Source organism: Macaca thibetana, chromosome 5 (genome assembly GCF_024542745.1).
Source record: "Macaca thibetana thibetana isolate TM-01 chromosome 5, ASM2454274v1, whole genome shotgun sequence".
Taxonomy (NCBI): domain Eukaryota; kingdom Metazoa; phylum Chordata; class Mammalia; order Primates; family Cercopithecidae; genus Macaca; species Macaca thibetana.
The window spans coordinates 81,921,420-81,935,946 of NC_065582.1; the positions used below are offsets into that span (position 1 = coordinate 81,921,420).

Genomic DNA, 14,527 nt, shown 5'->3' on the forward strand with positions numbered 1-14,527 from the left:
TAATTTTAAATAAACTTTCCCAGTTTAGAGAAAAAAGAAATATGATATATTTTTATTGAGATTATATTAAATTTATAAAGTAACTCAGGAATAATGGACATCTTGATGATCTTGAGTCTTCGACTTAAAGGACATTGTATAACTTTATGTTCACCTCAGGCTACTTAAAAATTTTTTCAGAAGTCTAGTAGTACAGTTACATTCATATAGATTTTATATACTTTGGGTTATGTTGCATTATTAGCTTTTGGCAATTGACATGGGGTCTTCTCTTCCTTTACAATTTCTTATTTATTTATTTATTTATTTATTTTTGAGATAGAGTCTTGCTCTGTCACCAGGCTGGAGTGCAGTGGCGTGATCTTGGCTCACTGCAACCTCGGCCTCGGGGGTTCAAGAGATTCTCCTGCCTCAGCCTCCCGAGTAGCTGGGACTATAGGTGCACACCACCATACCCAGATAATTTTTGTGATTTTAATAAAGATAGGGTTTCACCATGTTGGCCAGAATGGTCTCGATCTCCTGACCTCATGATCCGCCCGCCTCGGCTTCCCAAAGTGCTGGGATTACAGGCATGAGCCACGATGCCTGGCCTAATTTCTAAATTTTAAAAAATAACTAAAGGCTAATAATTATTGGACATTAAGGTTTAAAACTGCTTCTTTAGTAAGTGCTGTTTTTTGAATTTTTCAGATATATACTTATGTCAAATGTATTTTCCACATTTATACTTTTGTCAGATACATACTTATGCAAATAGAAATCATTTACTTTATGCCTTCTAGTTCTTATGGTTGTTACTTTTCTCTTGCTTAATTGAATGAATGTTACCTCTAACCAGTGCTCACAGAAGTGGAGACTGTGGACATTCTTGTCTGAGTTTCCCATTTAAACATTAAGTGATTTGCTATTAAGTGAAGATGCTAACTTTTGTAATGAGGTGCATGTATATATGCATTCATAGATTCCCATTTTGTTGATTAATTTTTTAACAGGAATAGCATTGGTTGAGTGTTGCCAAATGCTTTTTTTGCATCTATGAAAATTATCGTATATAATTTTTCTCCTTAGCTATATTATACTGATGGAGCATATTGGTGTATTGTCTAAATGTATATTTCTAAATAAGCCCCATTTAGTCACCGTTTATTGTTTAAAAAGGCTTTTGGATCTTCATTACTACTATTTTACTTAAAATTACCTCACATCAATATTCACAAGCAGATTAGTCTATTAGTCTCTCTCATATAACTTGTTGCTGCATTTAGCCGTTAGATAATACTGTGTTTTTCTCTGAATAACATCATATAGTCTTAGTTCTACAGGTGACTTCATGTTTATCACAGTCCCTATTCTTAACTGTAATATATTTTGGATTTTCTGACCTGAATTTATCCCTAGCCCTATCTCTGCCAGTAAGTGACATGATTTATGGCTTCTTTTGTTCAAAAAATGTGACTACTTAGGGAATTGTAATTCATTTAATGTTAGACTAAGTAAAATACAAGACAGCAGGTCTATAAAAGGAAGTAAAATATGACATTCCAAAAATGGGTCTTTTAGTGGTAAATTGAGCATTGACAGAAATTTTTTAATTGATAAAATTTTAGATCTTTTACTAATCATCTTAAAGTCAGCTTGTTTTTTCTCTCTCTGTCTTTAATTGCTCGGTGCCTTTCGTATCATTCCTTATTTCAATCTTGCCATCATTATGGTTGTTTTAATATTGTTTTCTGGTCAATTTCCAAGGAGGGGCTTACGTAATAATGTTTTCTGACTTCTTGCATTCACAATCCATTTTGTCGGAAAACTGTTACGTGAAGATCAGTTTAGCTGTATTTAAAATTATTCGTTCACGTTTTCTTTCCTTGAATATCCTAAATATGTTACTTAATTGTCTTCTGATATAAAACGTGTCTGTTGAAATGTTCTTTGTAAGTGATATGATCTTTTTGCCCACTGGCCAAAGGTTGTTTTTTTCAAGGTCAATAGTTCAGCTAGAATATGTCATGGTGTTGTCCATCCTGGATTTGTTTTCTCCTAAGAAAGTATATCAGTAGTTTGAAATGTTTTTGGTTTTGTTCTCATTATTTTAGAAAAAAAATTGATTATTGTTTTTAGTATTTGACTTGTTTCATTGCTTCGGTTTCTTATTTAGTAAAAACTATTATAAGTATGTTAGATCTTCTTTGTCTATCCCATCTATATTATTTCGTGGTTGAATTTTTTATCTCTTTACTTATTTCTCTCTAATTTTTCTCTTTCCCATCTTATATTTATCCTAAAGCATTATATGTGGCTTTTTTGTTCTTTCCAGTTTAATATTAATTCTGAAATCATTTTTCTTCTTACATCACTCTTCAAATCCTTTTTTCTTGAATCATATGATTGGAAAATTTCTAGTTATGATTTATAATGTTCGTTCATTATGTAAATATATTTCTTAAAAATGTTATCATATTTTAAAGTATTGTTACTGTTTATATGTATTCTCTGACATTGCTTTATAGCTTGCCTCTAGTGATACTGTTTTGTCCTTATTTTCTTTTTTGTCATATTAGATATACACATGATTGGGCCACAGTCTCATTTGGTTGCCCAGGTTTAAGGCAAATAAGTTTTACTTTGCTATCAGAGAGATGGTTGGGCCAGAATAACTTTTCTAGTTTTATTGTTCTTGGCACCTCCTCTTCTATTGTTTTTATGAAGTGATTTTTACAATGGTGTCACATTTTTGAGATCTGCTTCCTCTCCATCCTGACTTTCATTTAGAATTTTTTCTTTTGTCCCTAATTCCTTAGCCTGCTCAATTTGGATTCAACTCCAAACAGTTTCTCCTCACCAGGGGCTTTGATCCTGGAATTAGGGCCTGCAGAATCCATTTTCTTCTGATTTTGTCTACTGTTCTCAGATTGGCTGTGCTCTTTCCAATGAGGATCTGTTGGAAATTTGAAGATTCTCTTATTCTCAGAGCTCCATTGCTTTCCCTCAGACTTTCTTTTTTTTTCTTTGAGATGGAGTCTGTCTCTGTCACGCAGGCTAGAGTGCAGTGGTATGATCTCAACTCACTGCAACCCTCAACTTCCTGAGCTCAAGCGATTCTCCTGCCTCAGCCTCCCAAGTAGCTGGAATTACAGGTGTCCGCCGCCACACTCAGCTATTTTTTTTGTATTTTTAGTAGAGATGGGATTTCACCATGTTGGCCAGGCTGGTTTTGAACTCATGACCTCAAGTGATCTGTCTGTCTTGGCCTCCCAAAGTACTAGGATTCTGTGCCTGAGCCACCACACCCAGCCCAAACTTCCTTTTTTATAGTAACTGATATTATGTGGGCCTTGTAATTATTGGGGATTAGGCTTACTCACCTTGTCATCTAATTTTACTCTAGATGGTGTGTGTGTGTGTGTGTGTGTGTGTGCGTGTGTTGTGTGCTCACATGTACATTTTGGGGAATTGTTATCATCATCTATTTTTCTGGTTTTACATAGCACTGCAGGAGTTAGAATAACTATGCCATCATGTATTCCCAGATTCTACCTTCAAATTTTTACCTATGAAAATTTTGAATAACACCCTCACCTCCTACCATTGTTTTGGGTCTGCTTTATTTGATGGTTTATTTCAAGCAGTGGAACAAGGTGTGGATTCAGGATGATGTGACTGAAGAAAGAAACAGCTTGCTGATGTAGTTTTTGAAAGACCAAGCACAAAACGTTTTTAACACAATTAGGGTAGTAGGCAGCCACAGCAACTAAAGGAAGATAAGGATGGAAGTCCTTGGATTTTGTTGCATTTTTTTTTTTTCAGGTAGCGAGAGAAAGACAGATAATAAAGTGGTAGTAAACAAGATGAAAAAAGTGCTGTTAATTTCCAATGAATTCTGCACACTTGTGAGACCATTTACAATGTTGTGTACCTGCCTCTGTTTCTGAGTAGTTTGGAAGAGCTTTTACAATGCTACATGGGCAATGTCTGCATATGCCTTGACATTGGAAAATGGTTCCTTATCTATGAAGTTAGATAAGAGAAAACTTTCTGAATGTTTTTTTAGTTCAGTCAACTAATATTTGAAGAGTGTTGCAACCTTTTCATGAGAGGAATAGGTGAATTTATTTATCAGTTCTCCTCTATTTAATAACACTGGTATAGGAAAGGCCATTAAACACTTTTCTCCAGAAAGATTACTTTGTAATAATCTCTGGCTCATCTCTCTTGCCATGATAAGTGTCCATTACTGCCCTCTGCTGCATGAACTTGAACCTCTCAGTATTTCGACTAATAATCACTACAAGATCACTACTTAAAAAAATAGTAACTATTACTAACCATTAACAGGAATTCTTTTGTTGTCAGATAATAATACCATGATGGGTTGTGTTTTCCATCCCCCACATATATAGATTTACTTAGAGGAATTCCTTAGAATGGTTTCCTTAGGGACATTTTTAACATTAAATAGTCCCTGAAACAGAAAATTGGATATGATTGTGTCAGCTCTATTCAGGAAGTATTTCACAAGTGAGTGACAGATATCATCATAATAAGCTATCTTAAAATTAGCCATCTTCGGAGCTTGCAGTGAGCTGAGATCCGGCCACTGCACTCCACCCTGGGCGACATAGCGAGACTCTGTCTCAAAAAAAAAAAAAAAAAAAAAAATTAGCCATCTTAAGCAGTATTTACACTTGGCTAAAGAGAATGAAGAGTTTGGACTATAACATGTATAAATTTTGGTTAGAACTTGCAGCTGGGGGCTTTTTTAATGGACGAACTTCTAAAATTATGCTAACATATAGGAGGAAACACCAAGTAATTTAGTGAATTTGGAAGTGGTATTTAGAAGGCTGGAAATATAGCTTACCTTTTCATGTTAAAAAGAGTCCCTATTTATAGTTATAGTTTATATATTCCTGACCTCAGTGGTAGCTACCTCCAGTGTTAAGTGGAGGGGTGAAATACATTGAAGGTTATAAAACAAAAAGATGGTTTTCAAACTTTCAGTACTTCTATTAATACTGAGCATATTTATACAATACATTTTGATATATAAAAGACAAATTGATCAAAGGTTTGAGAGTTTCATTTTATTATTAATTTAAAAATACAGCATTGATTGGCATTGGAGAACAAGGCTAACCCAACAATTTCAGCTGTAACATATAAACAACTGTTATGTTCTTGGAGATATTGATTGTTCTTTAATATATACAAACATTCACATACATTCTTGACAATAACAACCAAAATACATTTTATAAATTTCAGGAAAAAACAACAAAAAAGCTAAAGTAAATTTGAGCTTATTCCAACTCAGATTTCTTAATAACTTAAAAGACTAAGTGGTCAAGTGCACTTATATTAAAAATGATTTCATTACCAGTTTCAATGAAGTTAGATATCCCCCCTGTTTTTACATATTTAGCACTGCCTTGAATTAATTAAAGGTACTGTGATTCCAAGGAACTATTAACTTTCTGAGTAAATTAAACAAATCAAATTAAATAAGTGGACAAATTAAGTTAGTAACAGAACAACTTGCTGATTGCTAGATCACTGTAGTTTTGATTGCTGTTTCCTTTTCCTTTGATCTCTGATGATTTCACTTTTCTATCATGTACTGATATGTTTTATTGTTTCCATCTTTCATTAACTAGGCACTTTTTAAAAATGTAGAAATGACTTTATCTTCTTGGCAAATTGCTTGTATTCTCTCTTCTCTTTTTCAGGGCCCCAGTGGAATCTTGACAATCACAGACTCAGTTGGTTGATTTCTAATTTAGCCATAAGTCACACAAAAAGAGAAGGTAAAAAAAATGAGTGTCATTAGCACAGATCCAGAAATAAAATGGTAATAAAAATATTTAAATAATGTTTTCAAAATAAACATGTAACAGTTCTCTGTTGAGTTTAGGAACTCTGAGAAACTGCTATATGTGTTTTGCACAGAAATGTTACTGTTTTCCCAAGTGTTTCAATATGCAACTACATCTATAAATCTATCTATCTGTTATGAGCTGAATTTTGCCCCATGCCCTGCTGCCAAGTTCATATGTTGAAGCCCTAAGTCCTACTACCTCAAAATGTAACCACATTTGGAGATGAGTTCTTTAAAAAGGCAATTAAATTAAAACAAAATTAAAGTAGATCCTAATCCAATATGACTGGTTTCTTTATAAGAAGAGGAAATTTGAACACAGACCTAGGGATGACCACAGGAGGACACAGTGAGAAAGTGGTGACATATAAGACAAGGAGAGTCACCTCAGAGGAGCCCAAACCTACCAACACCTCGATCTTAGACTTGTAGCCTCCTAAATGGTAAGGAAATGCATTTCTGTTGTTTCAGCCACCAAATCTGTAGTATTTTGTTATGGAAGCCCTAGAAAGCTAATATGCCATCTGTAGCAGAGGGCCTTTTTAAGTTCTCTGCTTTATAATTATTAAGGCCCAAGAGTTTTACTATATTAGGCGAAGCTGCAATACATGTAGTCATGTACTTATATTTTTGGTGTCCTTTGCAACCTTTTGCCAAGTGATTTATTTTAGCTGCTTCAGAGGAATCTGTGTTGGGGTATGCTACAAGGGTGAAATGGCACCTCCAGTTTCTTCTGATGGATTCCCCTTTTCTTGTGTGTCCTCCACATTATTGCCATAACTGGGCATCCATTACTGCAAGTGGAGAAACACTGTCCTGCAAGCTACTCTTTACTCAGTATTATTTTAATACTGGACTGTACATTCATTATCTTAAAGGGATGAATTATAGCATATAAATAAGAGACACTATATGTAAAGTGTTCAACAAACCTGGCACATGTAAGGCATTCAATAAATCTGGTTATTATTATTACTTTTATTATTGCTGTATATTCCAAGCCAGTTACCTGTAACATTCCTTAAGCTGACTGAAGCATAGTATCTTGACTTTCTTATATCCCAAACCATTTCTGATCCTGGGCATTATAATTTATACCTAGAATGTCAAAAAGTAGGATCTATTACAAACTAATCTTCCAAAGATAAACTAAACACATTTTTCATTTTCTGTTACCAAGCCCAGTGGTGTTTCAAAGACAGATTTTTGAGTTGCCTCTTGAGAATCTATTTCCTTATTATTTGCAAATAGTTGTTCCATTATTTTTAGTCTGCACCATAGTTTATTTTATGTGTGGTATGAGTATAGTTAAATTTTTGCCATATTCTTTAATCATAGGTTGAGATAATTGATCAGGAATAAACATATGGTACAATGAATGGATTAGCTACCCTGCCTTTTCATTTTTAATGTTCCCTACTTCAAATGACCAAATCATTTCTGACTAAATAAATTGCCATATATTTAATAGTTTCCCCATTTGAGTAATGTTCATTTTGGAAATTGTCTGTAATACTAACAGGGTAGAAATAAATCTATCATGTATTTGGCAGGTTGACGGCTCACAGAGTATTTTGCCCAGTTCACTGTGGCTGCTAAATTGGATCAGCTAACAGTTGATTAAAACCAACCAAACAACAAACACAATCGTTTCCCAAATAAAAACAATAACAAAAACAGGCACTTAAAGTTAACTTTGATCCAAGAGCTGGATCTCTCTCCTCTGAAATCTTGTAAAAAAATAGCACAGTTCTCAACTTACTTTGAGACCTCAGCAGAACCCTAGTGAGCCGAAAGGAACAGAATCTGAAAATCCCTGGTCCAGATTATGTAAATGTTGTTTGTTTTGTTGCTCATCAGGATGAGATTCTTTGGAATTGAACCTCACTCAAGAATTAAACATATGATTCGTTCACTGCCAAGTGTTACTTGGTACTTTAGTACTGTTTCAAAAGATGAATCTTGAAAAAACCTGCCAGAACTCAGCAGTGAGAACATACCAAAAAGGATATGCAGTGTATAGAACTAACAAAAATTTTGTATCATAAAGGAAAATGTTTCTTATTAAACATTTGATGATTTTTTCTAATTCCACCTCCATCTATGGTCACATACATGCACAAGGCTCAGTAGAAGTCTTTATCTGCCTGAGTTTCAGATTATGTTATTTGCATTTTTTTATTGTTTGGGTTCAGGCTCAAGGGGAAATATCTGTTCAGTAATCCTCTTTCATTTAAGTGGCAGCTAAAGTATGGATAAGATGACTAACTTGTTAAGGTTCAAAAAAGAAGCTGTTGGCTGAGCAATTGTTTCAGATTGATTTATTGTGAAATCTTCAGACCCATTTCACTTGCGCATGTTTGTGTCAAGCATAGCTAGTGATTCAAATGTAGGTGATGAGATCTTTTTTATTAGCTGGTCCTGCTGTCCATGAGACCTTGTCAAGATTGCATCAACAACTGAAATTAATGCAGGAATCAAATAGGAGATGCAGTTTTTTCGTATCTGGTATGAAAATTATTCCCATCAAGAAACACAAAAAGTTTTCACAATATCAATGCAAGCTTACGTTTCTTACCAGGTATTTAAAATTAATTTGCAGCAACACATGAGACTGTTGTTCTTAGGCAGAGGAGAAACATAAAACTCTCAAAGTATGAGTATTACTAGGCTACAGAGCCAGGTAGCTTGGTTTACTATGGAGAGGGAAAACCCACATAATCTTATTTTTCAGATCCTTAACATCTATCAAGGTCCAACCACACATTAAAGATTTTCATGTCTATTCTGTGTGTGCAAGATAATTTGAGGTCCTGTGGGACCTACCAAAGAGAATCTTACTTCCCAGGTTTGCTATTCTGTTCTTACTGACCTAACATTACCATCACGAGGGTCATTTCTTTGGGTTCAACAACAAATGTAGGAGTATTGTCTCTCTGAACACCATTAAAATGTGCATATAAATTCTGAAGGAAAAAAAAGAACTCTGGGGGACATATTTGATCATTTGTATTCCCAAAGTACATGAATTCAAGCCAGCTTGGCTTGAATTCGAGTTGCAGATATCTTGTGACACATTGAACTCGGAGGCTGGCGTAATTCAGCAGCAGATGAGAATAGAGAAAGACAGCAGCAACTTCTGAGAGGGGCTAGAAGCAGATTTTAGTAAATCAAGGTGTCTACAGAGCTCCAAGCCCCTTTAGATGGAAGGCCCCCACTCATTCATCACTGTGTCCTCAGGGCCCCATACCTGCTTCATGTATGGGGAATGCATGAACAACTGATAAAAAGGCTATTGTAGGAAGTATTCTCTAATGCAGGGAGAGAGCTAATGGGATGAAAATTAGTAAGCTACAGTAAACAAGACTAAGGTGACAAGTTATATACTTAACTTACCTTTGGGACTAAGTATTCAGAAGGAATCCGGGATCCAGAAACAACTGCTGAGAAAGTAGTGGCTTTTCTGTGGAACCAAAATGGCCGCACAGCTAGAGGAGCAAAGATAAGAGGGAATGTATGGCCAAAGGAAAAAATGTCCATTAAGGCACTTTCTTCTGGACAGGAGGGTTGTACGTCCTGCTTTTGTACAGTCTTCTTTTTAAATATCTACTCTCTAGTTATGTTATTGCAAATGGCATAAAAATCTACTTTCCCAAGTAAGATATGAAGCTTTTGTCTTTATACTTAGGAAAACACACAAGGGAAAAACACATGTGGTGCTATGACAGTAATCCAAAGGATTATGTTTATTTACAGTTAGTTGATTTTGTGTATGCATATCTACTTGTCAACATATGGGTCATGTATGTTTGTTTCTGTCTGTCAAAAAAATTTACAGAAAGCATTTGTGTCATGAATGAATTAGTTTTTGACTCATTTTTAGCCTAAGGCATAATTGTGTATATTTTAGCTTTTGATTCTATATGTCTGATTTTGTTCTATATGGAAGAATGTTTGTGTAAGTAGATTTTATGCTGACTTTCAATTTAACTGTATTTGTAAAAAATTGCTCTTGGAACTTGTGGGGTGTTGAATGAGCCTCTGAGATAATGTCTTTAGGTTGGTACTCAGAACTGAGAGTAAATGTGTTGTGCTTGATATTTCTTTTCTGTTTAGCAGTACATATGAGTAAAGTTAGGCCTGTGTATGTGGGATATTTTTTTTTAGAAGTAAAGAAAGAAGGAAGTGACAGAAACTGGCAAAGCATCTTCACATTTTCTCATGGTTCATTTGTGTTTGTTCTTCAACGTATGGTCAAAGTCTACACCCTTCCAAGTGAATGTAGAGTGATCTGTTGCCTACATGTTTAGCTTTTATCTTTTCCTTTTGCTCTAAGCTACTTTTCAGAAATATTTAAACCAGTAGATTCCTAAGTTAATTTTCTCAATTTCTGTCATGCTTTCTGATTGGCAAACCCCAAATGAAGGCAAAAGATATACTCTTCCGTAAAATCTAAGCTCGAAATCCTAAGTACTTTATTTATAGAGTAAGGACCCCTCTCCTTGCTTTTTATTAGTGCCTAAAATGCCTCACTTAACTTTATAAACTTACAAATTTATTACTGGGCATATATAGATGTTAAATGTTCTTACTACAATAATATTACATGCGTGTGTATATATATAAATACATATATACATTGTACATGTATATAATGTCACACACACAAAGTTTATATCTATATAGCATGAGATCTACCTTCTCAATAAGTTTTTAAAAGTACAATGCATTATTGTTGGCTATAGGTACAATACCATATGGCAAATCTCAAGAGTTTGTTCATCTTGGTTAACTGAAACTTTGTGATCATTGATATAGTAACTCCCCATTCTCCTCTCCTTTCAATCCCTGGTATCCACCATTCCAACCTTTGATTCTATGCATTTAACTATTTTAGGTACCTCCTATAAGTGGATTTGTCTTTCTGTGATTGATCATATGATGTCCTTCAAGGGTCATCCATATTGTTATTCCCGGCATATTTTTAAAGGGGGGGGGGGAACACACACACACACTAAAATGTGAAAAAATCTCTATCTTAAAGAAAGGAAATTCAAAAGATAAGAACACATGCCAGAGGGTGCAAATTTTAATCCCCATTTGCTTGTGTATTAAAAAAATTCTGAAAATGAAGAATTTCAGGGCAGACAGATTCATAGGTCAAGACTGAGAAATTTGCAAAACTGGAGCTGTCTGGGAGAAAATAGCTCTAAATCCACACTTTAGAACTCTGCGTTGTTTGGGGGAAAATAAGAGTCACTAACATTCTCACTTAGCGACAAGTTTAATTCCTACTCATGGACATGCGCCAAGATCAGGTGTGAAAGCTGTGAAATCTAGGTCCAAAAATTCTGAAGAGGATGCTGCTAGTATCCTCCCCTGGCGGCTAGCAGCCTTCTAACTTCAAGTTGTGGCTCAATGCTTGGATTTCTCTGCTCCTGGATGTTAGTGTCTGCGAAGGAGAAATGCAACAACTTTCGAACAATCCCTTGCTGTGCTTGGGAAGTCTCGCACTTGGCCACCAGACATCGCCGAACTCCGCGCTTGTCTCCTGCAGCACTTCCGTGGCTCGCTGAACGGCTGCCACTGGCGCCCCCAAGCGCCAGCGCGTCCCAGTAGTTCCCGGAGCCGCCTTCGACCTTCAACCGAAGGGAATTGGACCTGGAGAGCCACGGGGGCTGACAGGAATGACTTCTCTTGTAATTTCCAGGGGTTAGAAGGCAGGAAGCCAAGGGAGACAGGATCTCAAAGGCTCCCTGCCCCCATTCGTTCCTATCTGGGATTTTCTTTTCGCAAAAAGAGCAGTTAGCTGGCATGGTAAAGATGCTCAATCGAGCTGTGAGGTCCAAACTCTTGGAGCGTACCCAGAGCACCCCCTTCTTCCCAGTCCCTCAGGGACATAGATATATGCTACGTGTGCGACGGGGCCCGGGTTCAGAAGGAGACTAAAAAGACCCAAATCGAACAGGCTCATCTTTTCCTCTCTTTGGTTTGCCCCTTTCCTTCCAGATCCTCTATCCGGATCATTGGCCACCCCCTGGCGCACCTATACGACTCCAGCTTCACACACTCCCTGGGAGGCACAGGCTAAAACCAAACGTGAGCGCACAAAGAATACAATTCTAATGAGCAGATGTGCAGATGCTCACTTTTCTAAAGCTTCCATAGGGTTTTTCCAGCTCTCCCCGCATTGTCAGGGGCTGAAGAAGGGTGGGAAGATCTAAGGAAGGGTGGCGGCGATCACGTGGTGGCAGCTTGCCCCTCTCCGTTTCCACCTTTGCCCTCCGCCTGTTTCCAAAGACCCCTCCAACCGCTGGAGTTGTTGGCAGGAATTAGGAGCCCCTATGTTCCACTCACCCCATGGAAAAGCTATATCCCCCTTTTCCAGCAGTTGTGGGGTGTAGACAGAGCGGGAGGATGAGGAGGAAAAGCTGGAGTGGAAGCCGCAGAAGGAGAAGCAGCACGCGGAGAGGAGGGGGGGCGGAAACGGTAGGGGGTGAGAGAAAAGTTTTCACTCTTCGTCACTCTTAAATTGGGGGCGGAGGTAAAAAAAAGAAAGAAAGAAAAAAAAAAACTCACTGTGGGAAGCTATAAAAAGCAAAGAGGGAGGGGGAGAGAGCAGAGAGAGAGAGCGGGAGCCCGCGGCGAGCATAGCGCAAGTCCGCTCGCCTGGCGTCGCTGCGCTGGCAGCGGTTTTCTGTCTCTTGTGAGTCAAGGGACTACGCTTCGGGGCAACTGTGATTGCGCGTGTGGGGGACCTCGGTTCTCTTCAGATCTCGAGGATTCGATCCGGGGACATCTCCTGATCCCCTACTAAAGCGCCTGCTAACTTTGAAAAGGAGCATTGTGTCCTGCAAAGTTTGACACATAAAGGATAGGAAAAGAGAGGAGAGAAAAGCAACTGAGTCCAAAGGAGAAGGAACTGGTGCGGGCCTCCTGATCAATTAAGAGGAGAATTAAACCGCCGAGATCCCGGCGGGACCAAGGAGGTGCGGGGCAAGAAGCAACCGAAGCGGTGCGATCCACAGGGCTGGGTTTTCTTGCACCTTGGGTCACGCCTCCTTGGCGACAAAGCGCCTAGCCTTTGATTGCTTCCAGTTATTGCAGAACTTCCTGCCCTGGTGGAGAAGCTGGTCTCGCTTGGGTTCCGCTAATTTCTGTCCTGAGGCGTGAGACTGAGTTCACAGGGTCCTGGGTCCCCGAACCAGGAAGGGTTGAGGGAACACAATCTGCAAGCCCCAGCGCCCCGAGTGAGGGGCCCCGTGTTGGGGTCCTGCCTCCCCTTGCATTCCCACCCCTTCGGGCTTTGAGTCTTCCTGGGGAACCCTTCGCCGGGAGATGGCCGCGTTGATGCGGTGCAAGGATTCGTCCCGCTGCCTGCTCCTACTGGCCGCGGTGCTGATGGTGGAGAGCTCACAGATCGGCAGTTCGCGGGCCAAACTCAACTCCATCAAGTCCTCTCTGGGCGGGGAGACGCCTGCTCAGGCCGCCAATCGATCTGCGGGCATATACCAAGGACTGGCATTCGGCGGCAGTAAGAAGGGCAAAAACCTGGGGCAGGTAGGAAAACCCTCAAACACACTCTTCAGACAGGAGAGGCTGGGGCCAGCTCTCTTGGGCTAGCAGTTTACCATTGCATCCCCAAAAATTCGGAGCATGGCCCCAGGTATAGAGAACAGACTGCTGGGGAGGGATTCCCCGAACAGGGTCTGCGTGGGTGGGGGGTGTCTGGGTGGCTGCTGGTCCTGCACTGCACGGAGTGAACGGGTTAGGATTCGGTCTCACCTTTGCATTGGGGCGTGGGCACGTATCAAGATCTAGTTAGTGCTTTCCTGTGGAGAAAGTGGTCAGGATGGTCCTTCCATTTAACACTGTGATCAACTGATGAAGATGTTGATAGCATTTAACCTATAGCACCTGTTAACGTGCCAGGCACAGTTCTAAGCGTTTTACATATTCACTCATTTAATCTTCACAACTTTGTGAGCTAAATGCTGTTGCTTTCCTATTCTGCTAATGAAGTAATTGAGGCACGGATTGATTAACGATTTGCCCAAGGCACACAGCTAGTATAAGTGGCAGAGCGGGATTTCAGTCTAGACATTGAGATATTGGGCGTTTAACCATTATATTTTACACTCCGGAGGGGGAATTAGTCCTTTTCAGGTTCTCCTTCCCTCCCAATCACTTTCTCTCTTCAAAGAAGTAAGGTCACAGACAAAACAACTCCAGTAGACACGCATTTCTCACTCACGCATAATTGTACATAAATCACCCGGAAGGAAGCAAAAATGATGAGATGGCAATGACAGCGTCGTAGGCGCCAGCGATAGAGCAGAACATTGAAGGCGTTTTTGAGAGAGGCAACTTTCCGCAGGCGCCTGTCTCTGTCACACAGACAGATAGATTGAAAGCCACTTGCAAATAGTTATACAAATAGACACGCACAGAGACTAGCGAGCACACTCGGTACCAGCTGTGGCTGGCGCGCAGTGGCCAGGAGAGGGGGCTCTGTGGGCACTGGGAATCACGACAGCTCCCCCTTCCGCTCCTTTTGTGGGAAGCCAAAACTGAGAAAGCCAGTTTGCCAATGGCACACGCACCTCGCACAGCATAAGTGTCAACCCCTGGCGGCGGCCCACGCCGCAAAGA

General features: G+C 39.1%; 1 protein-coding gene across 1 annotated transcript in view; it reads left to right on the forward strand.

Annotated features, from left to right (window-relative positions):
- Positions 1 to 12,352: 12,352 nt before the first annotated feature.
- Positions 12,353 to 14,527, forward strand: part of DKK2 (dickkopf WNT signaling pathway inhibitor 2) — a 109,236-nt gene continuing 107,061 nt past the window's right edge. Inside the window, exon 1 of the mRNA XM_050789892.1 lies at positions 12,353 to 13,435. Coding sequence (XP_050645849.1) covers positions 13,214 to 13,435 — 222 coding nt within the window. The 5' untranslated portion in view covers positions 12,353 to 13,213. The remainder of the gene's footprint in view (positions 13,436 to 14,527) is intronic.